The sequence below is a fragment of the Ostrea edulis genome, chromosome 9 (assembly GCF_947568905.1).
Source record: "Ostrea edulis chromosome 9, xbOstEdul1.1, whole genome shotgun sequence".
Taxonomy (NCBI): Eukaryota; Metazoa; Mollusca; class Bivalvia; order Ostreida; family Ostreidae; genus Ostrea; species Ostrea edulis.
Genome location: NC_079172.1, coordinates 6,034,039 through 6,060,679, shown reverse-complemented (window position 1 = coordinate 6,060,679; position 26,641 = coordinate 6,034,039). Strand labels below are relative to the sequence as shown.

At 35.0% G+C, this 26,641-nt stretch overlaps 1 protein-coding gene across 13 annotated transcripts in view; it reads left to right on the top strand.

The window, feature by feature from the left end:
- Window positions 1-24,377, top strand: part of LOC125657798 (leucine-rich repeat and calponin homology domain-containing protein 2-like) — a 39,438-nt gene extending 15,061 nt beyond the window's left edge. For 2 of the 13 annotated variants that reach the window (XM_056148347.1, XM_048888572.2), the window contains 12 exons: window positions 253-413; window positions 866-994; window positions 2,716-3,180; window positions 6,208-6,387; window positions 7,100-7,144; window positions 8,529-8,796; window positions 10,604-10,696; window positions 11,405-11,477; window positions 11,658-11,776; window positions 11,932-12,069; window positions 13,426-13,503; window positions 19,204-21,353. In XM_056148347.1, the coding sequence (XP_056004322.1) occupies window positions 253-413; window positions 866-994; window positions 2,716-3,180; window positions 6,208-6,387; window positions 7,100-7,144; window positions 8,529-8,796; window positions 10,604-10,696; window positions 11,405-11,477; window positions 11,658-11,776; window positions 11,932-12,069; window positions 13,426-13,503; window positions 19,204-19,380 (1,926 nt within the window). In that variant the 3' untranslated portion in view covers window positions 19,381-21,353. Of the gene's footprint in view, window positions 1-252; window positions 414-865; window positions 995-2,715; window positions 3,181-6,207; window positions 6,388-7,099; window positions 7,145-8,528; window positions 8,797-10,603; window positions 10,697-11,404; window positions 11,478-11,657; window positions 11,777-11,931; window positions 12,070-13,425; window positions 13,504-13,773; window positions 14,106-19,203; window positions 21,354-21,739 lie in introns of those variants that run through there. The other 11 variants (XM_056148353.1, XM_056148349.1, XM_056148348.1 and 8 more) reach the window with 8 other exon arrangements.
- Window positions 24,378-26,641: the final 2,264 nt, after the last annotated feature.

Genomic DNA, 26,641 nt, shown 5'->3' with positions numbered 1-26,641 from the left:
GGGGGGGTTACCGCTAGTAAAGGTACTGCTGGAAAATGTTTTAGAAAATGAGCATTCATATTTTCAAACATGTACAAAGTAGAATCATGAGTATTTGGAAGTAACAGATGCATTTATGATTTATCTTCGTGCAATCAGGATAACATTTGTGAAGATACAACTGGTTAATGAAATGGTTTTACATTTGCAGTAATGCTACATATTTGAGATTTTTAGCTTTACTGTCAATTTCAAATCTGAATTGTATGATAGGAACTTAACCGACAGAAGGTGGAATACGAACGCAAGAAGAAAACGGCAGAACAGTTACGGATCCAACAGGAGGAAGAAGAGAAAGAACATAGGCGAAAAGCGGCCCAGAAAATTCAGGAGGAGCAGAAAGCTCTGCTGGAGAGACAATGGCAAGAATCCAGGTAAATGAAATAAAACAGAGATGTGGCAGTAAAAGAAGGTTTTGTACATTGTCTGGTACTCTGTCCTGTACAGGTACCAGTAAATGGAATTTTGGTGGGGGGTTTTATGCCCCCATGTTGACGATTGGAGGGCATATTGTTTTGCCTGTCTGTTTAAAACTTGCCTTGTTCATAACTTTTGAATGTTATAAAGTGTTGTGGCTCTAATATTCTATATGTGCATACCTTTTGGTACAAAGTTTTTGACTGAAGTTTGCCCTACTTTTAAGAAATGTTAACTTGGGCAATATCTCCTAAACTATTGTAGTGCTTTCATATTTCTCGTCGCAAGATCTCTCATTTGTATCTTTGTTGCCACCAGAGGCATAATGTTTCACAAACACATTTTTTTTTTTTTCCTGTTTCTGTTTTGAGAATAAAACAATGATGATAATTTCAATGTCATTATATAGGGCTAATGAAGCAGCAGAGGAAAGCCGAAGGGCAGAGCAAAGAGTGGAAGAACCAAAGGTGGAAGTGCCACGTACAGAACCAGAGCATAAAAAGGGGACAGAGGAAGCTAGACGTTCTGTAGAAAACAAGTATGTCACAGCCATGCATCAGCCTTGTACTCAGAAAATCTCATTTCTTTTGAAAAGTTTTGTTTGTATTTCGCTCTTTGAATTAATAATGAATTACACTTTTTCTTGCAAAAATTAATCATTGCTCATGAACTGTGCACATGCTTTTAATTATTAATTAAAAGATAACAGTCGTACGTACATAATTATGAAGTGCTGTATGATATTGTAAACAAAGAGAATTGTTATGCATGGTTTGTGTATATCGTGTTCTCATTCAGTTTTATTAATGCAATGGATGAATTTCCACTGTAGTACAAATATTAACAAATCTAAACAATTTCCCAAAATGCATCTTTCAAGCATACTGTGGTGTAAACTCTGTTTGAAATAAAAACACTGTAGGTAAACTAGGAAGGGGGGGGGGGGGGGGGGGGAGGGTAGGAACTGAATACATCTGAATAAGTTATCGTTGAAAACCTAGCCTTCTTGACTACTAATAACAACACTTCATCATTTTTACAATACATAGCTTTCCTCAATGCATCTTTAAAATTAAGATGATTTTCTAACAATTTCTTTGTCTTTTAAACCTTTAATTTAAAACTTCTCTTTTTTGCATGGAAATGGGACACTATAAATTCCATTGTGTGGAACCCAACTGAAAGCTTTTTAAAAATCACAGAAACTTCCTTGAAGATGTAAACAGCATGAAAAAAATTTAAGAATATAGGTGGGGTGGGGATCATACTCTATTCTCCGTAAACTACAAAATTTGTAATATGGAGAGGAGGTCAGCCAATTCTTCAAAGCACTTGTAAACATGCAGATATATCTGCTGTGGAGGTTTTCCCAGATAATGCTGAAATATAAATTGGGTTATGAGAACTATATGAGTATATGAAGAAAATTTGCTTAAGCCATATGACTTGATATGGGATGAGAAAATTTGCTTATGATATTTCTGAAATTGAGAAATTCTTGTGTCAGATGTTTGTTGGTTAATTGTGAAAAAAAATTTAAAAAATTTTACTCTTCAACTTTTAACATCTGCCCATTGTGATATATTTTCCAGATGGACTATTCGGAGATTCTTCAAGTCAACACAAAATTAAACCTTTTCATATCTGTTTCATACTTTTATATCAAATCACCTTCGCTGCTCATGTGTTCATTTCTTATCCATTGTATATTTCCATTAATCAAATCATCCTGTTAATGATCTTTGACTTGCATATATGCTTTGGCATGCAGAAAAAATTAATATGAATGAAAGGAAACCTACTACTAAATGCAAAATTTCCAATGCCTCATTAATCAACGAAAAAATCAAAGCCAAAATTATGCAATTTACAAAAGACTTTCCTCAAAAAATGCTTGCCTTCTCAAAAATAAAGCTGACCTTCTCTCTAATGGTTTAATGGGAAATCAGACCCCTTGAAAAAGAAACATTTTTTGTTTCTTAAAGCTGAGTGTACAGCATATAATAGAAACTTGGAGCCGTGGTCAGAGGCTAGTGATCCCAGTACAAGTCCCTATATTCCCTTATGTTAGAAATGGAGGCTATTGGTGATATTCAACACAGTTACTGCACCAATAGTGTGAATGATGTCCATGTAGATACCCTGACTATTGTAGGCCTTCTTACATATTGTAGGTAGAAGTTTGGTTCTGGTTCAGTGTTAATTTGATAGAATGTTAGAAAAATTTGTTATAGAAGAACACTAATGTTTTGTTTACAGTTACAAGGTTTATCCTGGCCGACACCCTGCAGATTTCAACACCCCCACCCCCTATGGTTATAGACCTCAGTATAACCATGGAAATGTGTCCCCTTACTCTCCCGTCTCTCCGGGATCCTCCCCTGGATATTCACATGGACAGATAATTCATTCTCCATGGGGGAATGAACGCCAAAGCCCTCAGGGGAATTCCCCACATGGGATATCCCCACAAGGGGTCTCGCCAAACAGGCCCACAAACATGTATGCCCCTCGTGCATGTGGAAACCCTCCAAGGACTCTGTCACTTGACTCTCAGCATTATTCTGGATATGTACAAGATGCTAGCATGGGAATTGGCAGTTCTTCCGTTCACTCCCCTCCTAATGTTTCCTCGCATTCCGCAAAGACGTCTCTGCCTCACTATGCTGCTCCCTTACAACGGAATAGCAGAAATGCGATGGATACCTATAGCATGAATTATAGGTACTGTATGAGACTATGGCACTTGTGTGATGTAGAAATACTGCACCTTTTAAAAACATTTTGTGCACGTCTGTATATCGATTTTAACTTCAGTATGGCTTCCTTTATGTTCCTTTACTGTGTATGCTGTAGCAAGTCTCTTTCACGTTTTTCTTTTTTTTTTTGCATTCTGTGATGAAACTCCTATCATGCATTTTTGAATGCTTGTTGTACATACACTTTTGAGTTTTTGTTTGAAATCGGTATATTACCACTTTGTGTTCAGCGTGACAAACGATGAGCCTGTTACAAGGACATTTGAAAAGGTATAAATGTTAACTTTTTAATGATGGAATTTTGATAAACCAAACAAATATACAGTTTGGAAAATGTTCTCATCAGATTTGTGGAAAGAAATATCATGGTTTCATCAATTTTCTTAATCATAAAATTTCATGGATTTGTATACCACAAAAACAATTAAAATTAGTGTTCAGCAAAAAATGATGAAAGCAGTTACATGGCATTGACAGATATGTGAAGGATTACCTTTATGATGTATGTGTGGAGATGCTGTGATTGGTGCTTTTGGTCGAGGGCTTAGAAACAATGAGCAGACAAGTGTAGATGTTTATATTTTTATTAGTAAGAGAATAGTAAATTATGTCTTATGATCAGATTGAAAGTGACTTGTCATGGTTATCAATTTTAAGGTCAAGGTCATGTTTAATTTACATTCTCTGTCTTATTGCTTGAGTACAAGTGGGATCTAGACCTGGTTAGTGGACAGACTGTTTTGGAAATGTGTTAAGGTCACAAGATTAAGATTACAAGAACAAGGCAAAAATTATTTCATTTAGTTTTACTAAAAAAAAAAAAAAGATAAATGTTTAAAATGCAGCAAGAAATCTTTTGAAAATTAATCACTTTGCGCTCAAAATCACACGGCCTCTCGCCTCTGGTCAGCGTGGGTTCGAATCCCGCTCGCCCCGGTAAGTGAGAAAGTTTCCCAGTTTACTTTTGGAAGGTCGGTGGTCTTTTCCCAGGTACATTCTATCTGGGTTCTCTCTTCCACCAATAAAAACTGGGTGCCACCAGATAACTGAAAAATTGTTGAGTGTGGCAGAAAACAGCAAAAACAAACAAACAAAAGGAATGAAATACAAGATTGGAAGTTGGAGGTCGACATTTGATATCCCCTAGTATTATTTATCTTACCAGAGAGTGAGATCCAAATTGTCTCTTAAGATTAATTCTATTCCATCATTTGAGAACAGCATATTTACAATTCGTGTATGGTTCATTATTCTTAGGTTATGTACAATTTAATTGAAGGACTAGGTTCACATTATGCATGAACTAGCCATGTTGAAATGGAATATCGGAACTATTATTTCGTTTCCAATTCTGTCGTTTTAATATATAGCATGTCCAACAAAATTTTGTTTTATGTGTTAACTTAGGCAACTTCTCAGTAAATAAGCACACTACATGTTTAAGATATAATGAGTTCAGACGCTTAAAGTCATTTTTGGAAGGGGGGGGGGCAAACACTGGAAAAAAGTTCTGTCATATTTGATTTGTCTGAAAATTCTTAGTTAAGTTACATATAGCAAGTATAGTCATTCTACCTAAAAGTCATGGAAAGGGGGGGGGGGATTCTTTAAAATATATAGTATCCAAGTTCAGTTCAACCTTGCATTTTTGCTACCATTTGCCATTACTATAAAAACTGACCAGCTAATAAATTGATGCTTGCATGTGAAAATGACAAGCTTTTTATGTGATAATAATCGGAAAAGTAAGACATGTGAAGAGAAGTTAGGGGACGGTTCTTTCTCTTCTCCTCCCCCTTCCCCCCCCCCCCCCCCCCCCCCCCCCCCCCCCCCCCCCGGGGCCACCATTTCTATGTGCTTGGAGATTGATGCATAAAACGTGATTATTTTTAAGTTACCTTCTGCTACCAAACATGAGAAATTTGATCTAATAACTTGAGTTTTTTGTACTAGGATATTCGCTTGCAACATTCTAAAAATAATCTTCAAATTGAGCAGGTTTTTTTGTATCAGAAATGCATTGTCTTTAACCATCACTAATTTATATGTATACAGGAGTTGCCCAGGTGAAGCATAATTTTCATGACTTCATTTCCTGAAGAGTTCCAAAAAACCTTTGTTCGAATACCCCATATTTGCAGTTCAAATAGTGCCAAATTTTAAGCATGTTTTTAAAAAAGTTCTTCAAAATAGTTCATTTATGGTAGGGGTGGTTGTGCATATTTGAAAAGTTCTTGACCTTTATGGGAAAATGATATATTTTGTCAGATATTGCAAAGTCTGAATCTGAACAAAGACCAGATTTGAAAAATAAATTATTTGTATTAAGTATGAATAATAGTATCAATAACAGTTTTATCAATGAACATGATTATGGATCAGAGTGCATGTAATTCTCTATACACAATTTTTTTTTTAAAGATAGATAAACTTACATTTTTGGTTATTTTGAATGAAAAAATGGCTACTATGATGAACTTTGTGTCATCATGATGTGTATACTATTGTGAAAATCACATTATAATCATAGATCTTTAATCATGATGCACTTTATTAGAACATGTATTTTGTATGCCAGAAAGTGAAAATCAATAACTTCTTTTTAGGTTACAGAGCCTAAATAAGAAATCCCATCACTTTCTACATTTGTTACATGTATCTTTTTTTTTATTAATTTGATTCTAATTTGAAGGGTTATGTCGCCATGAACTAAGTCACATTGCTTAAGGAATAACAAAACATGTATCCAGTTCTAAAATGAAATGGTGAGGGGGCAGATATAACCAGGTGGCTAGATTTCTCTGTGTGTGTATACAGATAACCTGGGTGATTGTTCATTGCAATAGTTGGACATTCTGTTTAGTAAGATGTATGTTTAGGATTACTTGGTGCTACTGTATTCGCTGTGTCCACTCAGTTGAACACATTCAATGCTGTGGATTCAGTTTGAACGCTACTTGTTAGAAATAACTAGGTGCCAATGTTGTTACAGAAAACCAAATCAAACCAGCAACAGCGTGAACAAAGACCAGCAGAAGCCAACAAATGTTCCGCTGCGACGACAGGGTTCAGAACCAAACCAGAACCCTCCGTCAAATCTTCCTACAGGCAAATCAGCAGGGGCTAAAACAGGGGCCGCTGGTGGCCCCAGCTCCACCTCGCGAATCAAAACGTAAATATTGTCTCTACAGTGCATTTTTTTCCTGCATCTTTTGGTGTATGGGTAGAGAACCCCCCAGCTTGTGTTAGAGGCTTTGCCAGGCCTTCCTCACACTTCTCATTAAAAAATACTGACTGCATGTTACCGAGTAATGAAATTACGAGGTTGTAGAAAATTGCTGTATTGAGCATTGCACGAAGATTAGACAGTCTATTTGGATGTTGCCATTCAATTAGAAAGTAGTTTGGTAGAACAAAAGATCGTTTCAATTGGTTGTTAATTCGTTATGTCAAAGAAAACTGTTGATTTAATGGCAAACACAGAGGAATATATATATGCTAGGAATTTTGCATCTTGATATTAAACAGATGACTAATGCAAAACTCATTAATATAATTAATATAATGTTCAGCTAATCACATTCAGTGCATGAATAAACACACCTTAATGTTCTCTATAGTCGTTGAAAGTTCGTGAAATTTTAGATCAGTTCTTATGTCTCGTGTCTATACTTGTGTTGATCCAAAGATTTTATAATCAAAAGAATTTGCCCTCAGTAATTACTATTTTCCTCTCATTATCTGTTGTTAATGAGAATTCCATGGAATCATATGTATATGTACCATTGAAGTTTTATTCTGCATGTCTGGGAGTGGTGTACTATTGAGGTAGAATGTGTTTGTTGTATTCATACTCTGTTGGTGATTTGATTGACATTTTCCAGACCTGCTACCAGAGGCATTCCCGTGTTGCAGCACAAACCGGGCAGGTAATATTGGACTGTTAGGGCCATATTATCCGACTGTATCATATACTCAGGGCGCTTTTTGTAATCATTACCATGCCAACTATATTCATCTATTTTTCACCTTTTCTAGTGTAGCCCTTGGATTTATTAAACGTTGGAGGAGGGGGGATATTTGGGGGGATTTTTTCTTGTTTTTTGTTTTGTTTAGTGTTCATACTCAAAAAGGAAGGAGGAGGATTATTGATATTGATATATTGGCTGTGTGCATATAATATTGTTAATAAGTGTGATGTAATAAACATGGTATCATAGGCTGCATAAGAGAAAAATACTTCATTTTCACATGCTAATGGACTGAAACCAATTGAAATAAGTGGCATGTGATCATGCAGGCATATATGTGTCATCAATAATTAATGAAGTTCACATGCAGAATATTGCATAATGGGGGTGACCTGGTTGTATTTTCAAATATCCTACATTATAAAGCTCATTTTCTGATTCATTCATTATCATCTGACTTGAAAACATAGGAGGGTCAAAACCAAAAGTGATTACATGTCAGAAAATATTGAAGTTGTTACTAGAAAAAAAAATTGAGATTTGTAATAAAGAACAGCTAGCTTCAATAAAACTTGACAGAGTTGACATTAAAGGTTTTGGAATCTTTTGAAAGCAGGTGGTTACAGCAAGTATTTCCGGTGAACCGTTCAACATAAGTAAGACATACTTACGTAAGCCGTGTGAGTGACCCAGAAAAAATGTCAGTGTACCGTGTAAACATTACACTTAGCTGTCCATTTATCGACATACCACTGAGGAATTTTTATTTACCAGTAATCAGTGTGTTTATTTCAGTGTATTTGTTATGTTGTGGTTTTTACTTTTTTAAATAATTTCAGTTTGGATTAAAATTGCCATTTTTCTCCTATTGATGATAAATGTTTAGTGATCAGAGATATATTGCACATTTCAACTCTTGCTGCATGAATCTATAATCCTCTGTAAAAAGGAACAGCTAGTCTTCTGTACTATATTCAAATGCTCTAAACATGGGAAAAAAATACTCATGTATTCCTAGCAATTAACAAGATAGTTAAACTGTGACACCAATAAACTACTGATGCATAAAACTGTGTTTGTATGTGTACTATGTGATGGTGGAGGAAGTGTTGATTATAGGAAGGGGGGAAAACCAAGTCATTTCTGTTATATCCAAGAACATCAGATTTAATGCTGCATCTTATGATATAATTTGAAATAAATACAGATGGTAAAGGAGACTGTTAAATATAACATTGATAACATCTCTCCACCCATAAAAAACATGTGGAAGTTTTAAAGAATTTTCAGAAGGTTAATGATTTGATATATCATCCTGTGTGACCATATCTCTGTTTTTCAGTGCTGTGAATGGAGGGAACAGCCCTGGGATTTCCCCGAGTCCCAGCCCGAGGTCTTCCCTAGGATCCACAGGTACAAACAGTCCCAATTCTTCAACATCTTCACTACACAAAGTCGGAGAAAAGAGTGGGACTGTCACGCGGAGAACCAAAACCTCAGTCAGTACTCCGTCATCAGGGAGGGCCCCAGCAGGTGGGGAGAGGAGCAATATGCCTCCCCCCACACCTGCCAGATCTACGTCTAACCGACCATCAACAGGTTCTGCACAAGTAAGTTCAAATTATGTTCAGTTCATTTCAGGTTTTGATTTAAATCAAATCAAGAATATTTTTCTGCTCCCTGAAAAATTTCCAGGGAGCATGTAATCACTATTGTGTCCGTCCAAACTCACATCTCTTAAACCTTTCATCAGAAATTGATAGGGTTAATCACAAATGTTCCTTAAAAACTTTTGGACCAAGGTCTATTAGGGTCATTTTGGAAAGGTCAAGGTCACTCAACCTATAGAAATTCAATTTCTTTTTCCTTATTTTAAGGTAGCTCATTACACCAAAATTTTATTTGATGGCTCATTAAAAGACATCTTATGACATATAGTTTCACCATTAAAAGAGTGATACAAGCTCGCAATTATTTTATATGGTGTTTTTTGTGATTTTTCCCGGAATTATAAAAAAGGCGTTTTATTTGCAAATAAGAGATTCTTGAGTCCAAATTTCGCTGTGATTTGGTGCATTTTGACCTTCTGAATGCAAGAATGAAAGCAATATTTTAGCCTTAAATCTGTGTTATAAGGTCACCTGAATCATTCAGGTGACCTATTCCTATCTGTTTTTGTCCGTCGTCGTGCGTTAACATTTGAACATTTTCAGCTTCTTCTCTGAAACCCCTGAACCAATTTCAACCAATTTTGGCATATAGCATCTGTGGGTAGAGGGGAACAAAAATTGTGAAATTCGTGGTCCCTGCCCCCCTGGGGCCTGAGGGGTGGGGCAAAAACCATCAAAATGAGTGTAATTTTAAAAAAATCTTCTTCTTTACTCCTGGACATCAAGAAGCCAAACTGTGGGCATAATTATAATGAGTGTTGAGCCCTCTACCAAAATTGTGAAATTCATGGCCCCTGGGGCAGGGGTTCTTGTGTTAGGGTGAGGCTCTATTGGTCATATAGTGAAAATGTAGAAATTCTTTGAAAATCTTCTTCTCTGTCTCTGGGTATTAAGTAGACAAACTAATAGCATGGTTATGATGAGCAAGGATGCCTCTTTCAAAATTGTGAAATTCATGGCCCCTGGGTCAGGGGTTCTGGTATTAGGGTGGGGCCCTATTGATCATATAGTGAAAATGCATTTTATTTCTTTGAAAATCTTCTCCTCTGCTGCTGGATATTAAGTAGACAAACTAATAGTATGATAATGATGATCAAGGATGCTTCTTTCAAAACTGAAATTTATGGCCCCTGGGTCAGGGGTTCTGGTGCAAAGGCGGGGCTGATTGATTATATAGTGAAAATGCAATATTTCTTTGAAAATCTTCTGTTTTTGTCCGTCGTCGTACGTCGGGCGTTAACATTTGAACATTTTCAGCTTCTTCTCTGAAACCCCTGAACCAATTTTAACCAATTTTGGCATATAGCATCTGTGGGTGGAGGGGAACAAAAATTGTGAAATTCGTGGTCCCTGCCCCTTAATTATGTATAGTCACAAATTTTAACGTTAGATGACACATTTTACCCCCAAAATGCTTGAAATGTGAAAGATATAATAAACTTAGATCGATATTCATTTCTTTTGAAAATTTCGTAAACAACAGCATACCGCAATCTTTGTTTACAAAACAAATAATAAACTCTCCAAAATGAGCTTCTGTGATGATGTATCACCTTAATTTTCATGTGAAATCTTTCAAACACATTAGACAGTAGATTTTGATCATTAAAAGTGAGAAACAAAATTTTGGGTAAAATCGTGAATCAGTCCATTTAAACCACAAAACCCTTTTTATTGTAACATTCTGAGAACATACAATGATATTAAAATGTATAGAAAGTAACTAATGTGACTTTTTGTACACCAGGAGGATAGCAAACAAAGTCGAGGTGGACGATCCACCCCAGGTGATGACAAGAGACAAGTGCAGAAAAACGCTGTCAACAGTTTGATAGCCAAGGTATGTAGTACTAAAGGGGATGGGGAGATTTCAGAAGACAAAGTTTACAGATAGCCAAGGTATGTAGTACTAAAGGGGAAGGGGAGATTTCAGAAGACAAAGTTAACAGATAGCCAAGGGATGTAGTACTAAAGGGGTAGGGGAGATTTCAGAAGACAAAGTTAACAGATAGCCAAGGGATGTAGTACTAAAGGGGAAGGGGAGATTTCAGAAGACAAAGTTTACAGATAGCCAAGGTATGTAGTACTAAAGGGGAAGGGGAGATTTCAGAAGACAAAGTTAACAGATAGCCAAGGGATGTAGTACTAAAGGGGAAGGGGAGATTTCAGAAGTCAAAGTTAACAGATAGCCAAGGGATGTAGTACTAAAGGGGAAGGGGAGATTTCAGAAGACAAAGTTAACAGATAGCCAAGGGATGTAGTACTAAAGGGGTAGGGGAGATTTCAGAAGACAAAGTTAACAGATAGCCAAGGGATGTAGTACTAAAGGGGAAGGGGAGATTTCAGAAGTCAAAGTTAACAGATAGCCAAGGGATGTACATGTAGTTTTAAAGGGGTAGGGGAGAGTTTCATAAGACATGTAGTCTTACAATGGGAGAGAAAGATATTTTTAGTTAACACTGATTACTTTCTAGAAAATAACCAGGATATAAAAACAAAGATGACACTTCTAATCGTCATCATCCTATTTGGTACTTTTTGTTAACAGCGAGAGGATAAGAAAACGCCTCCAAACCCCCCACTGAGAACCAGTTACGGAGCGGCATCTAGAAGATCTGCTGGTTTGTAGACACTTTATGATTCATGTCATAATTTAAACTTTGATCAGTCCCACATTAATAAAAACACTGTGAAAGAAATGTTGCAGCAGTTTGTTCTTCACATTTATATGATTGCTTTGACCTAATGATTTTAACTGACACGTGGTCAGATGATACACACGATTTTTTAAATTTTCTCAGGATCTGGAAGTGCAATGAGAGTAATTGATAGCTATAAGGAAACTGATACAAATTTTACTCTACGCCGACAAGAGGACCGTATGAAGGAGGAGGCTGAACAGTTGAATCGCCTCAGAATAGTGAGTTCTGTACCTTGATACTTTCCTTTAAAACACACACTGCATGTTTATTTAGCCTGTTTAAAAAACCTGGCCCATGGGCCTCTTGTATCCTGAACCATGAATATTTAAATCCACAAACATCTAGTGATTTTGATTTGTTTACTTTTCAATAGACAATAGAGAAGAGATTGAAGGTGACCTTGCCAGATAATTTACCCGAGTCTCTGAAGGACGGTGTGCTGCTATGTCAGTTCGCCAACAATATCCGACCTCGCTCGGTTCTCAGCATCCACGTCCCCTCTCCTGCTGTGGTAAAGATTTCTTTTAAATTTGTGTTTGCAGAGCATGGTAGACACATAAGGATCACATTGTCTGAGGTCTGTCCAGATTCACAATGCCGAGTCATACAGGGGATGCATGTTTCTTGGAATACACAAGTGACATGTGTTCACTGCAACACACCATTGACATGTGTTCATTGGAATACACCAGTGACATGTTCATTAGAACACAACAGATTACACATGTTCATTAGAACACAACAGATTACACATGTTCATTAGAACACAACAGGTTACACATGTTTATTAGAACACAACAGATTACACATGTTCATTAGAACACAACAGGTTACACATGTTCATTAGAACACAACAGGTTACACATGTTCATTAGAACACAACAGGTTACACATATTCATTAGAACACAACAGGTTACACATGTTCATTAGAACACAACAGGTTACACATGTTCATTAGAACACAACAGTGATTTTCATTAGAACACAACATGTTACACATGTTCATTAGAACACAACAGTGATGTTCATTAGAACACAACAGATTACACATGTTCATTAGAACACAACAGATTACACATGTTCATTAGAACACAACAGGTTACACATGTTCATTAGAACACAACAGATTACACATGTTCATTAGAACACAACAGGTTACACATGTTCATTAGAACACAACAGTGATGTTCATTAGAACACAACAGGTTACACATGTTCAGTAGAACACAACAGATTACACATGTTCAGTAGAACACAACAGGTTACACATGTTCATTAGAACACAACAGGTTACACATGTTCATTAGAACACAACAGTGATGTTCATTAGAACACAACAGTGATGTTCATTAGAACACAACAGGTTACACATGTTCATTAGAACACAACAGATTACACATGTTCATTAGAACACAACAGGTTACACATGTTTATTAGAACACAACAGTGATGTTCATTAGAACACAACAGGTTACACATGTTCATTAGAGTTAAAATACATGCTGGGTTATGGTAAAAGTTTTCAAACAGTTAAAATACAAGCTGGGTTATGGTAAAAGTTTTCAAACAGTTAAAATACATGCTGGGTTATGGTAAAAGTTTTCACACAGTTAAAATACATGCTGGAGTATTTGCAAATGCTAAAATTTTGTAAAGATTTACATTCAGAATTCAATTTATATCAATCTTTCATATTATTCTAAACCTACATGAACAATGTATTTGAAAATACTGACTTTTAGAAATATAAAAATGCAGTTTTAATGAAATAGTAATTTTGTACCATCGTTTTGTTTGTATTGGTATTTTAGGTGGTAATGTTAATATATTATGACATAATAATACATATACATATTATAATTTCAGCCAAAACTTACAATGGCGAAATGCCGCAAAAATGTTGAAAATTTCCTAGAAGCTTGTCGGAAGATTGGAGTTGGAAAGGTATGATTGATATGTTGCTGTATGAAGTAATTTATGTATCGGTTCTACTATACAGACTTTAGTTTACCATTTAACAGAGTGTATCAAGAAATCCATATTCATGATATTTTGTTACAAGTTAGCGCCACATTTACTGCATTTGATTCAAGTATTTGTTTTTTGTGCTTTCGGGTTATGTTTGTATTTAAAGTTTATTTATTATATGGAATTTTGATATAATTTAAGAATTTGCTCTGGTTTATTAGCAATGAATTTTTATCGTTGTTGTAGATTCAGCTATACTAGTTGATATGCAGTATTTACCAGTTCACTTGTATGACCATTTATTTGAAGTGTCATGTACTTCAAGACAAAGATGTCTGGTGATGAGATTATGTGCTGAATCTACATGTTTTGTGTAGTTTTCTGCTTCTATGGCAATTTGACTATTATTTAATTTCACTGCAATTTTGTATAAATGCTTGTCCTATAAAGCAATGTTAGTATCGTTGACATGGAAGTGAAGCTACAAAGAAAGGTGACCAGAATAAACTATTTACAACATAAGACTGCCAAATCTGAGAGAGAACTAAAGATCAACAGCAAGGGAGATCACTCTGAGCAATTTTGATTCTCAAGGCAAGGAAGTGGTTGGCTTAGTATGTTAATTCCCATATAGACTGTACTATAACCTTGTCACAGGTAGTTCTTGTATCACATGAAATAATGACATTTGATGCACCGCTTGTGTCAGGGGAACTTCACAGCTGTTGGTGCTTGGGTTTTATAGTTCTGGCTTAGATGTATCCACATTACAGTCTAGACTGTCAGGACTGCTGCCAAAATGTCACAATTAGCAGGGAGTCAAGAGAAATACACCAAAAAAAATTTGAATTATAATTCCCATGTACAAGTTCCTTTCATTCATACTGGATAGCGGGTTTTTTCCGCGGGTGATAAATTTGGCTTATTTTAGCGGTTGGGTAGCTTTCCGCTTAAATTTCACTCGCCAAATATGCACCCAAATACGACTTCAATATTTGCAATAGAGGTAAGTCTTCCTTGTCCGCCAAAATTTATTCCACTAAATTTATTTGCCTTTGAGCAAAAAAGTCGCCAAATTTTAAACCCGTGGGAAAAAAAACACTTTACAGTATTGAGTCATCCGAGTCTCTCGGGTTACTTTTTGCTGTTGGTCTTCGTCTGTCATGCATTAACAATTGAACATTTTTAACTTCTTGATAACTACCATTCCAATTCTTTCCAAATTTGATATGAAGCATCTTCAGGATAAGGGACACAAATTGTAAATTTCAGGACTCCTGCACCCCAGGGCGTCAGGCTGGGCAAAAACTGCTAAAGATTGAACGAGTTTTAAAAAAAAAATTCTTCTCTACAGTTGCAAATCTGTAAGGAAAACTAAATCCAATAATCATCTAGAGCAGGAAAGCTTTTGCTAAATTTGTAAATTTCAAGATCTGACTCCAGAGTGGAGCCAAACTTGGCTTATAATATTTATGTGAAACACTGAAATAACATTTTCTTTAATGATTTTTACGCTATATTGAAGCTTAATGAGTATTTTGAAGGAACAGGTAGCCATTACCATATTTGTAAATTTCATGATCCGGGGGGGTAGGGATTTTAGTTCTAGGGTTCTAGTGATTTAATGTAGGCATTAACAATTGAACATTATTAACTTCTACTTAATATCTACCCTTCCAATTCTTTTCTAATTTGGTATGGAACATCTTTTGGACAAAAGGGACTTAAATCATAGATTTCAGGGCTCCTGCACCCCCAGGGCCTTAGTTTTGGGGCAAAAATTGACTAAGTTTGGAAATCTTCTCCTCAACAACCACACATTTGTGAGAAAAATTATACGCATAGCATAGTCATGAATAGCAAGAAAGTTTCTACCAAAACTGTAAATTTTATGATCTCCACATTTAGGATACTGACTCCTGGGTGGGGCCAAACTTGGCAAATAGTGTTTATGTGTAGATTGTAATTAAAAGATTTATATTGCACCATATCAACATTAATTCTCTAAAGCGCTTTACAAAAATTTGGTGAAGAATTTGATACCAAATTGAAAATAAATAGATATTCAGAAAGAATAGGTATCCCTTTACCAAAATTGTAAATTTGATGATCCCAGGGGTAGGGATTTTGATACTAAGGTGGGGCCAAAATGGTCATAGTAAATGAATGTCTTTATCATTTGAAAGACTTCTTCTATAATTTTGCTGATTCTATCTAAAAACTTTAAAATTTGTATATAGGCAAAGTGGAAAGAGATGTACTAAAGTTGTGAATTTTGCAACCCTAAAGTTCTGACTCTAATGCAGGTCCATAATAGTCATATAGTGTTACTATAGGGCCAATTAAAATTAATTGATAGATTATCATCTCCACCCACCCCTCAAAAAAGGGTCCACTCCGATTTTTTTTCTTTTTGCAAAAATTACGATTTCAAACAAACTTGCTTCCCAGTGACATGAGTGAATGATTAAAGCCACAGAATGTTGGTTTAATATCTTCTACCAAGGATTCTTTGAATGTTGACTTGATTAACACTTTGTGTGATGCCATTTGTCATTAATTTTTTTTTCTTGGGAAATAAGAATTAAAAAATAAAATCCTCCCACCGGCCCCATATATTTTTGTGACTCCATATGATAATCTACTAATTTGAAAAGTTGAAATGGCCTAACATGTATTATGATATAATATGGTCAGTATGGGCATATTCAGGGAATTCCTTTTTAAGAACACAATCTTGTTTTCTACTGCTAATAAGTATTAAAATTCAGCTTAGATATGCAGAACAGGAAAAATATTTCAGAGACCCTAGGGCTAGTGATACACTGCACTTTTTACTATTGGTGAGCGCAGCGAGGTCTAAAGATTACACGTATAAAAGGAAAAAGTCAAAATTGGCAACCAAAAAAAAATCCCTTCATACTGAAAATTCTGTGAGCCAAAAGGGAGCCACCGTTTTATTCAACTATTGGCCGTCTCGGTTTTAATTTGTATGAAGCGACACAAGGAGTTCTGATTGATCAATTCACTGGCTGATTCAACAGTTATTCAAGTTTTATATTTGTTTGCCAAAAAATACAGGACTGTAACGTGTAATAAAACTCAGTTTGTTCAAAATCAATTGTATAAATATTTTAGCAAATCATCATGTAGAAAATAGGTAAGCGAGCTCACAAGTTTTTGTAAATGAAAATATAAGATATATATACACTTACTTTTTTACCTGTTTAAAATTACAACAAAGCTCGCTCCAGTGATTACAAATGTGAGTCACATGATTTACTTTTCATCAGCTGAAAAATGATGAGGATTACCCAAAGTGCTCTGGAAAAATGTCGAAAACCCCATTAAAAAAATTTATAAATTGTTCAGAAAATGCCACAAACATTTTTAATAACCAGACAAGTTTTCTCATACCTTCCTTTGTATTGTTGAGAATGATTACTGCTTGGTTTGAAAGAAGAAAACAAAAGCTAATTATGACATCATAATGCACTGTTTACTGAAAATATATTTTCCGCGTTGTATGTCTAAAGCCCTGTTGCAATATGTTAATATGATGGTATCAGAAGTATAAGGAAAAATGATAAACAGGAGTATAATATGATGACTTGAGAGTGTTTGTACAGTATCTAACTGCCCTGTCAACATATTACCCAGGTGACCAGTAAGGCCTGTGGGCCTCTTGTATATCTTGTACACATCATCATTTCAGGACACATCAAAGAACCGGAATGTCTCTAATAGTATTACTGGGGCAGAATGGAAAGTTCACTCACTAAACTTTATTAATTAAAACATTCCGGGTCAATGTATTTTCCATTTCACTTCATGAAGTAAATTAAATATGAAAAATTTCAAAGGCCTACAAAATTAGATGACTATTAACTAAGTACTTTTTAAATAAATTTTATGTATGTATTATTTAATAATTGCAAAGAACTAAATGTCAGGAATTAAAAGATAACACTTGTTAAATTCGATACAGACAATTTATGCCTCAGGCATTATCATTGATTGTAAGATGTGAGACAGCATGGGGATGTTTGATAGATAAACACATTCTGGCAGAGACATTGTGGGGTTTTTTGATAGATAAACACATTCTGGCAGAGACATTGTGGGGCTGTTTGATAGATAAACACATTCTGTCAGAGACATTGTGGGGCTTTTTGATAGATAAACACATTTTGTCAGAGACATTGTGGGGCTGTTTGATAGATAAACACATTCTGGCAGAGACATTGTTGGGTTGTTTGATAAACGCATTCTGTCAGATTTGTTTTGTTTTAATGGATCACTTTCCTGGTAACTAAGATTCTAAAACAGTCTGAATCAAAGGGCCGGGAGTCATTGTTTGTTGAAAAAGTCAGGGAGTTGCTACTTACAGCCACTTCATACCGCAGTAATGGTGGGTGGAATTATGTACAGTCATGTATGACAGAAATTCGCTGAATTCAGTGGGTCACTAAGGCAGTCTAGACTGTACTTAATGTCATCTGTAATCTGTAATCTGCATAGTCATTGTGAATGATAAATACCAGTCATTTTAAGGAAGTATGTTGAATGATGTTATCTACTAATATCAAATGTATGTACTAGATTTTCAATCTGTGGCTCAGAATGAGTAAATGGAAGTAACCAGTATTAATACTGTTTTTGTCCCCTTCTGACTACCATAAAACACATATTTCATGAGACTTCATTTCTGCAATCTCACCTTGTCAAATTTATCTGCAAGACACATTTTTCACAAAAACGTTTAATTTGTTCTTCACTGCGTAGACAATGATATTCATAACAGCTTTGATTTAGTGTTGAGACAAACGTAGTTCTTGCAAATAAAACGTGATTTACAGTACTAATTTGTATGCTATTGTACCACAAGATGTGATTTGTATGGTAACATTAAATGTACTTGGAGATATCTAAGCTTAATATAATTCAGGACATGAACAACTACAGGTATTTTATATCTAGCTAGCAAGTAATAGAAAAATGAGGATAGGACAAATTGCTAGTAGTAGTAGCACACCATTTGTTTTAAGAGATAATGGTAGGGGCAGGGATTTACTGAAAATGATGTTGGGGTGCAGGCATGTTAAATGAAATCATTCAAATTCTACTCTGAAAGCTTTTCAGTGCTTTCACTTTTGTTTAAGTACTGGACACCTGATAATAAGGATATCATTTTTAACTAATGCTGAATTGTATGCATTAAGAATGTTGTGTTTGTGGTGGGGAGGTTGAATTAACAGGTGGTTTGAAGAACATACCAGACTTATGTTATTTGATGTAAACATTTGATTTGTTTTGCCTGAGAGATAAGACTAAGTGTTGCACAGTATTTATTTTTTCAGAGCATGCATTCATTCATGAGTTTATTTTCAAAGAGCATGATTGATTCTTGTCCAAAGTAGTCATGTATATCTTACAGTATCTAATCATATAACAAAAATATATATACGTATATATGTAGACATTTATTAAATGGAATTGTTAATTATTGTTTAATTAAAGATTTAATATGATTTGTAAATTTTGCTATTTTTTCATTCATTGATTGAATTTTAATGCAAGTGTTTTATGAGAATTTCAAAGTTGCTGATTTTTTAAGTGAAATGACATCCATCCACTTATTCAGAGAAATGACTGCTTGTTCTGTAACTCTTACAGGAATTCCTTTGTGCATGTGATGATATAACAGAAGCACTTAGACCAGCCCGTGTATCGCTCACTGTGCAACACTTAGATCTGTGTCCACGACTAACCCCACAAGACTTTGCTGTGGCAAAACTTTGTATTCTGCTCTTTATGACTACTCTTTTGGCTGTGATTTTGGGATATCTGTGATGTGTAGTATTTAATCATAGTGCCAATAATATTTCACTGATTTCTGTGTATCTAAGTCAAAAAAAATTCTGCCCCAGGTATACAAACAAATTTGCCTCATTTTCAATTTGCTCAAGGTTGATTTTTTTGGGGGTTTTTTGGGGTTGTTTTTTTTTTTTTTGCTGCTGCTTACATTTGGGAGTAAAATTAAATTTGGCCAGTTTTAGATTCACCTGTATTGTTTACTGGTGAAATGGGCAAAAATAAAATAACAAAAATGTCTTTATACACTGTATCTTTTGAAATCCAATTGTAGCTAGGGATAGAATTATTATAAGCAGGGGGTCGGGGGGCAGCACCCACCCCCACCCCCTGAAGCTGAGCACATTTTTCAATCATGGTGGCAAGTATTTTTCCTTCTGGTTATAGTTTTGATACCTCAACAATTTCGTACATATAAGAGCAAGTTCGGAACGCTTCAGGAAATGTTCCGGTACAAACACAAAGCTATTTAATATGAAAAAAATAACTATTCAAAAATTATTGCAAAAATTATTTGTAAGCAGTGCTTAATGTAGCTTCGCCACTGGGATGAAAAATGGGGTGGATCCTAAGGAGTGGGTTCACTACATATGTGTTTTACACATGCATGCCATTGTCTAATGTGATCTACATGTAGTCTTTCTAATTGTGATATCTGTAGCTTTAATGTTCATGACTGTTTGCATGTAAATCTGACGTTCTGTCATTAATCATGTTGATTATTTTACATGGGAGTCTAATTTTCATGGACATAGTCTGAAACAGACAAAACAGTGTGATGACAAAAAAACAAACAAGAATATTCAACTACCAGAATATAACATTTCAAACCGTGGAAGTTTGACTCTGTGAAGACAAGTCATTAAGTGTATGTTATGTGTTTTGTGATCATGGAAGTTTGACTCTGTGAAGACAAGTCATTAAGTGTATGTTATGTGTTTTGTGATCATGGAAGTTTGACTCTGTGAAGACAAGTCATTAAGTGTATGTTATGTGTTTTGTGATCATGGAAGTTTGACTCTGTGAAGACAAGTCATTAAGTGTATGTTATGTGTTTTGTGATCATGGAAGAGGTACAAACCTGGAAGATAGGGTTATGTTCTGTTTTTTATTCATGAGGAGAAAAGGTACAAACCTGAGAGAAACCTCCAAAAAAATTAATTCAAAGTTGTGTAATAAACTATGCCGATAGAGATTTTTTTAGGAGCATGTTTGTTGAAGTGTAATGTTGTTTGCTATGAACATTGAGATGATGCGAGACTTATTACAAGCTTTGGTGAAGCATTTGTACCAGTTGAAATTGCACTACTGCAAGCATGAAATAGGAGTTTACATTTTTGTTATAGCAATATCTTTGACATTCCAAATGCAAGTGAGAGAGTATTCACACCAATTTTAAATATTGCCATGCAAGTTACTGCTGATCTAGAATTACCACATAAGTTGTCAATACCGTTCAAGCAGAATTTTTAGTGGGGATTTAATTTTGGCATTATTGGCGCAAGTGATGAGATAGCAAAAATTGAATATTCTATATCGGAGGTAGTAGTAATCTTTCTGGAAATTTTAAAGTTGCTAAGATTAGCTTTCGCTAAATATATATACCAATTTTAAGGGGAAAATCGCTAAATTTTTGTCTCGCTTAAAATTCTACTTACACGGTAATACACTTGCTAAGAATATATACAGTATGATATACACGAACAGTACAAGAATGTGATGATGTAAATAATACCAATTTAATATATATTTTTTTCATTATTGATTTGTATTGTATGTTAAGTATACTAGCAGGCAAAAGATGACGTGTCTGAAGATATTTGTGTGTACAGGTTGTGTAGTTGTTAAAACAGACTGGAAAACTGATAGCAATATGTATTGTGCAATGTAATGCATTTCAAAGAAGAAAATGTTGTTTTATTTTATGTTGAAATAAATGGAAAATATATTCATTCATTGATTCACTGAGAATGTTTTGCTAACTTGTAACAGAATAGAGAAGAAGTTAGTTATATATTTTTCTAAGACATTTTGATTAACAATACATGATACATTTTTCAATTTAAAATTCTTGTCTGGAATAAAAAAAAATTCCAAGGTATCATATTTTATAAAATTTTCAATAGCCTTGTGTTAACGTTTCTAAAATTGAATGCCCTAGAACGGGTCAAAGAGACCAGAAAAATTAGCTATGAAGAATGCTTAGTTAATACTTTACACTGTGAAAAAGTACATCTTCATAGAGAGCAAAAAAAAAGGGACGGAAAGGGTATACATAGAAATATTTCACCATGGAACATCATTCTGAACTTGACTGTATTCTTTTCTGTTTTGTCAGGAGCAGATCTGTAGTTCACAGGACATTCTGGATGAGAGTGGAATTATACGTGTGTCTATAACAATTGCAGCCTTAGTAGCAGTATCAGCAAATCCCAAATCATCAGCTGTGTAGCAGAAATCCCAAATAATCCCAGGATCCCAAAACTTACTAGTTAATTACGCAAGTCTCGCCATTACCATTCAGTTGTCAGCGCCAGTATTATCGGTGAGATCAAGGATTCCCAAATTTGGGATCTCAAGTCCTAAAGTAGATGTACATTGTACACACAGGATTGGAGAGAGAGAGACAAGTCCTAATCCTGAGTTGGGAGTGCATTTCAATGATAATTCTACACTTATCTTCAGAGGAACATCAAAGTCATATCGAGGATTTCTCGTTGAATCAAGTACCTATATCAATGTATGAAGTCCACACATTACTGGGATATAATCAGTCAGGTGTTTGTGTCTCTCCTTTTATCCAGTACATATATAACCAGGGTCACAGACTGTGATAATACTCAAGTTCACTGTATAAATGTGGTATAAATATTGTACTTAAGAAATAAGTAGTAGCTGTAGGAGGCCTCAGCCTGGGTGTGGAGCTGTGTTAAGGGGTACCACATGTACGCTGTATAGAATTGTTACTGGAGACTTTTCACACCCCTTGTACCCATGTAGTGTCATTGGAAGTAATTTCCAACATGCTATGGTTCGTATGAAATGATTGGTCTCTGTAAAACATGTTACATATAATGTAACAGCAGATCAAAATATGCATGAACCAATACTAAATTGGATGGGTTTTTTGGTTTTTTTTATACATGTCACAAATTTTATCATTCTTTTAATTTTGAAATCGCCATCACAATTTAGAATTAATTTGCTGGGTTTGTTCCAAAGACATCAGATCAAAATCAACCTGCCAAAGAAATTCAACAAGTTGGTTAAAATAGTAGTGGAATAAGGAAAAGTGATGAACAAAGAAACTCTTGGGAGTGTACCTCAATGGTACTGTTTTGAAAATTGTTTTTGCAGATTTTTCCTTGATTGTATTTTCCATATGTAGTATATCTTCAACATATTGTAAAATGTAATGATGAATAGTGCTACTAATTTAGCTTCGGACACATGTGCTAGATGAAATATCTCCGACATGCTTGTTTGCAAAAAATAAAAATTTCAGTTTTTGCAATTACAGAATCCTTGTTCTGATGGTGCCATATTGTAATCAAGAAGTGATGCCTACCCCTAGCTTTTGCCTTACACATCTCTGGTCCCAGTCTGTAGTCACATATCTATGAAATGTTTGCCTTATACGCTGTATCTCGTTACTAGGTTTCAGTTATCAGAAGATGGACATGAAGGAATTCTTATTGAGTACCTCTAATTCTGCTCAATGATTATGTCTCATTAACGTTAAGCAGCAGAATCTCTCCTATAATTTCTGACTGCTTGTTCTGTTTGAAATATACGCCATGGTCTTTACTGGCTAAGGTAAATATGTGTATCAGATTTAAAGATTTTATCATCAGCATTCTGTGTCATTTTTTACTTTTACACATGTACAGTACAAACTGCCAATTCAAAACAATTGTTTTGTTTTATCGTTTTATGTGCAATAATTTTTGTTATGTGATAATGATCATGATAGGCAAATTATTAATTGTTCATGTCTAATGCATGTTAAATTATACAGCAAGGAGCTGGGACTCAACACTGTACACAGCCTTGCATTCATTTGGAGTTATTTTCAGTTTCTGTTCAAAAACCATTTTCATCTCCATTCTATATATATAGTGAGGTGATCACCATGGTTTTAATTTTGCAGTTTGTGTTTAAACTGAAAAAAGTGAAAATTAAATTCCAGTAAAAATAAGGCTGTGTACAGTGAGATGTTTCCGTGTGAAATACTTTATTTTGACACCAAAATCTTTGCATTCTAATGGATTACCACAAAATTTTGTGCTATTACAGGTACAATATACTTGCTAGTCTTCAAAATCTTCACTGTTTGATTTGTCCATTGCCACTAACAACTATGCAGTGTCTTTTGTATACGCTTGTAAATATCCACAATGAGATTATGACTGTTGACCTTCGATTAAGACCATTTTGTCTACACATTTCTACATCATTGTTTTCAATTGTATCGGAGACAGGGATCCAAGATTAGGATTTTTTTTTTTTTGGAAGAAATAATTGCCAATTGAGTGTACAAACCAATTAACGTTGGATACTCAAAAGAAATGCTTTCGTTGAATATATAGACTTTCAGTTATTTTAATATCATTAGGTTTGAATCTTTAAAATGTATTTATAACATAAGTTCTTTTTTTATACATGTATATTTAAAACTGTTCAAAGCAAATTTTAATTCAAATCAAACAGATTGTGTTATATTATTTATTTGTAACTCTTCAGAATACCTGTGTTCTGCTTTGCCGCAAATCATTCACTCAGACTATCCGATATCAGCTTTTGTATATAAATTACATGTAGCAGAATATATAAACAACAGAAGTTTAAATCGTTGTGGTTTTGCAACCATTAATTTGCTTTTCACTGTTATGTATGTATGCAAGGTAATTTAAAGATGCATAGACCTAGGTCAAGAAAAGAAGAGTTTTAAGATAAATAAAATACTAATTAGAATATGCTGTTGTGTGGTTTTGAAATTCTGAGTGATGTTAAAATGTGCAAGTGGTATCAAACCTGTATTATAATAGTGTCATTTGCTGTCCTATCTTGAATGTGGAATTTTATGGACAGGTTTGGCACTCGTAGAAAAGTAAAGGACTTGTTTAATTTAAACTTGTCTATTTTACGATGATTAACAAACAGGTTCTACAATTTAAATGAATGCTGCTTGTCGGCTTGGGATATTTGCATGAAGGGGTCATTGATGTGGGAGGAGAGCAGAGTACTCTGAGGACACCCACACGTGTAAATGGGCAACCTCATTACCGTCTGACATACCAGGACCCAGTTAACATTAATAGTTAACTTCCTGTTAACTCTTACATTTACATAGTATTAACTAGACATTAGCTGTCAGTTAAATTTAACTCGTCTTCATGCAATGGAGCCCTGAGGATTAAACGTCGCTATATCCGTTATATGTAATGAATGGTTAACTTTTGAGATTAGTTTGTGGGATGTGCAAAGCTCCTTGCTGATTATTGCTACAAATGTTTAGTAAATCTAAAGTTGGATGAATTCAACAATTTAGAGACTGTTCCTGTACTAAATGGTCAAATGGCCTGTTTTATGGGGCATTCTTTTAATTAACCATGTGTAAATGTAATTGAAAGTGGAGGACAATAGGTGGGTTGTTTTTAGTTCCATAGCGGCGGGGTGGAAGGGGACTTTAGGTTTGCACTCTGTCAGTCCAGCAAATCGGTTTTCTGAACATTTTAACTCGCAAGCTGAAAGCTAAAGTGAGCTTTTCTGATCACTTTTTGTCCGTATGTCCACAAACTTTTAACATTTTTTACTTCTTCTTCCACAACCATGGGGCTAATTTCAGCGAAACTTGTCACAAAGCATGCTTTGGTAAAGAGGATTCAAGTTTGTTCAAATTAACTGCCACGCCCTTTCTGAAGTGGAGATAGAAATTTTTGACATCTTTTTAAAATCTTCTAAAGAACCACTGTGCCAATTTCAATCAAATTTGGCACAAATCATCCTTGGGTGAAGGGGATTCAAATTTGTTCAAATGAAGGGCCATACTCCTCCAAAGGGGAGATGGTCAAGAAAAGGCAAACATTGGGTAGGGTAATTTAAAAATCTTAGAACCACTCGTATTGATACATGTACACGACAGATGAAAATGCCCTCCAGGGGATAAAGATCCTGGGTTGATGTCTTCAAGTATGAAGACATTCAAGGTGGGAGGAATGTAGCTAGCGAACCTGTCTGACAGCTACATTTGTAAAAATTGGTGCTAATAGTATACAAAATGATAAATTATGACCCTATGAGATTGCACCGACACAAGGATCAGTGGGAAATGTACCAAAGCAACACTAAATCATCTAGATGCTCATACTTGACACAATGGTTTCAGCTGGATTAAATCAACATGGGTGAGGAAAAGACTAAATTTGTGCCAGAGACGCTTATACTCGACTTAAACCGTTCTCGTGACCCTCACCTACAAGGTGCCATGATAAGAACAGGTTCACAGGGAGAAAAAGTTTAAAATGTATAAAGGGATATATTTTACATACTTAAGGTAGTTCCACCCTTATGTGATGTCATTGACTTTTGCAGAATCTTTATTTTACATGATAAAAATAGGGGGTTTTTTTCAGGGGAAATTTATTAAATGGGTATGATAGAAAATTTGGTAAACTTTCAAATATTTTTGTTTTATTTTGGAATTTGTATGCACTTCATAAATTTATCATCAACTGTTTACAAGTAAACATGAAAATGATCTTTTGACCTTTAGAATTATGCCCAAAATATGATGCCTGGTTTACAGGATTTAAATCCTTCTATGAGTGTGCCAATATTTATCCTAATACTTTGGTCAATATCAAGTAAATTGACCTAAAAAGGTCAGTATGACAAAACTAGAGGGTTCCAAGGTGCTCGTTTTGTCTGTTATTGTAAATGTGCAACTCCACTTCGACAGCCAGATGGGAGGATTTTTGCAAAGCCTTAAATTTCGGAGGATATTCCTGACATCCCAGTATACATAATAAAAAGCCAATAACATTAACATAATATACTGCTCCTCCCCCTCCTCAACATGCATGTTTCATTTTTTAAGTATACAGGGCACCAACTGCACCACTTCACACCTGCATACTTCATGAAGTGTGTTAGCACTTCATGAAACGTATGCCTGCATGAAGCATTGCTTTTCATACCCTCATGTACTTTAAAAAGTGAAATTTGTTCTTATCTTTAC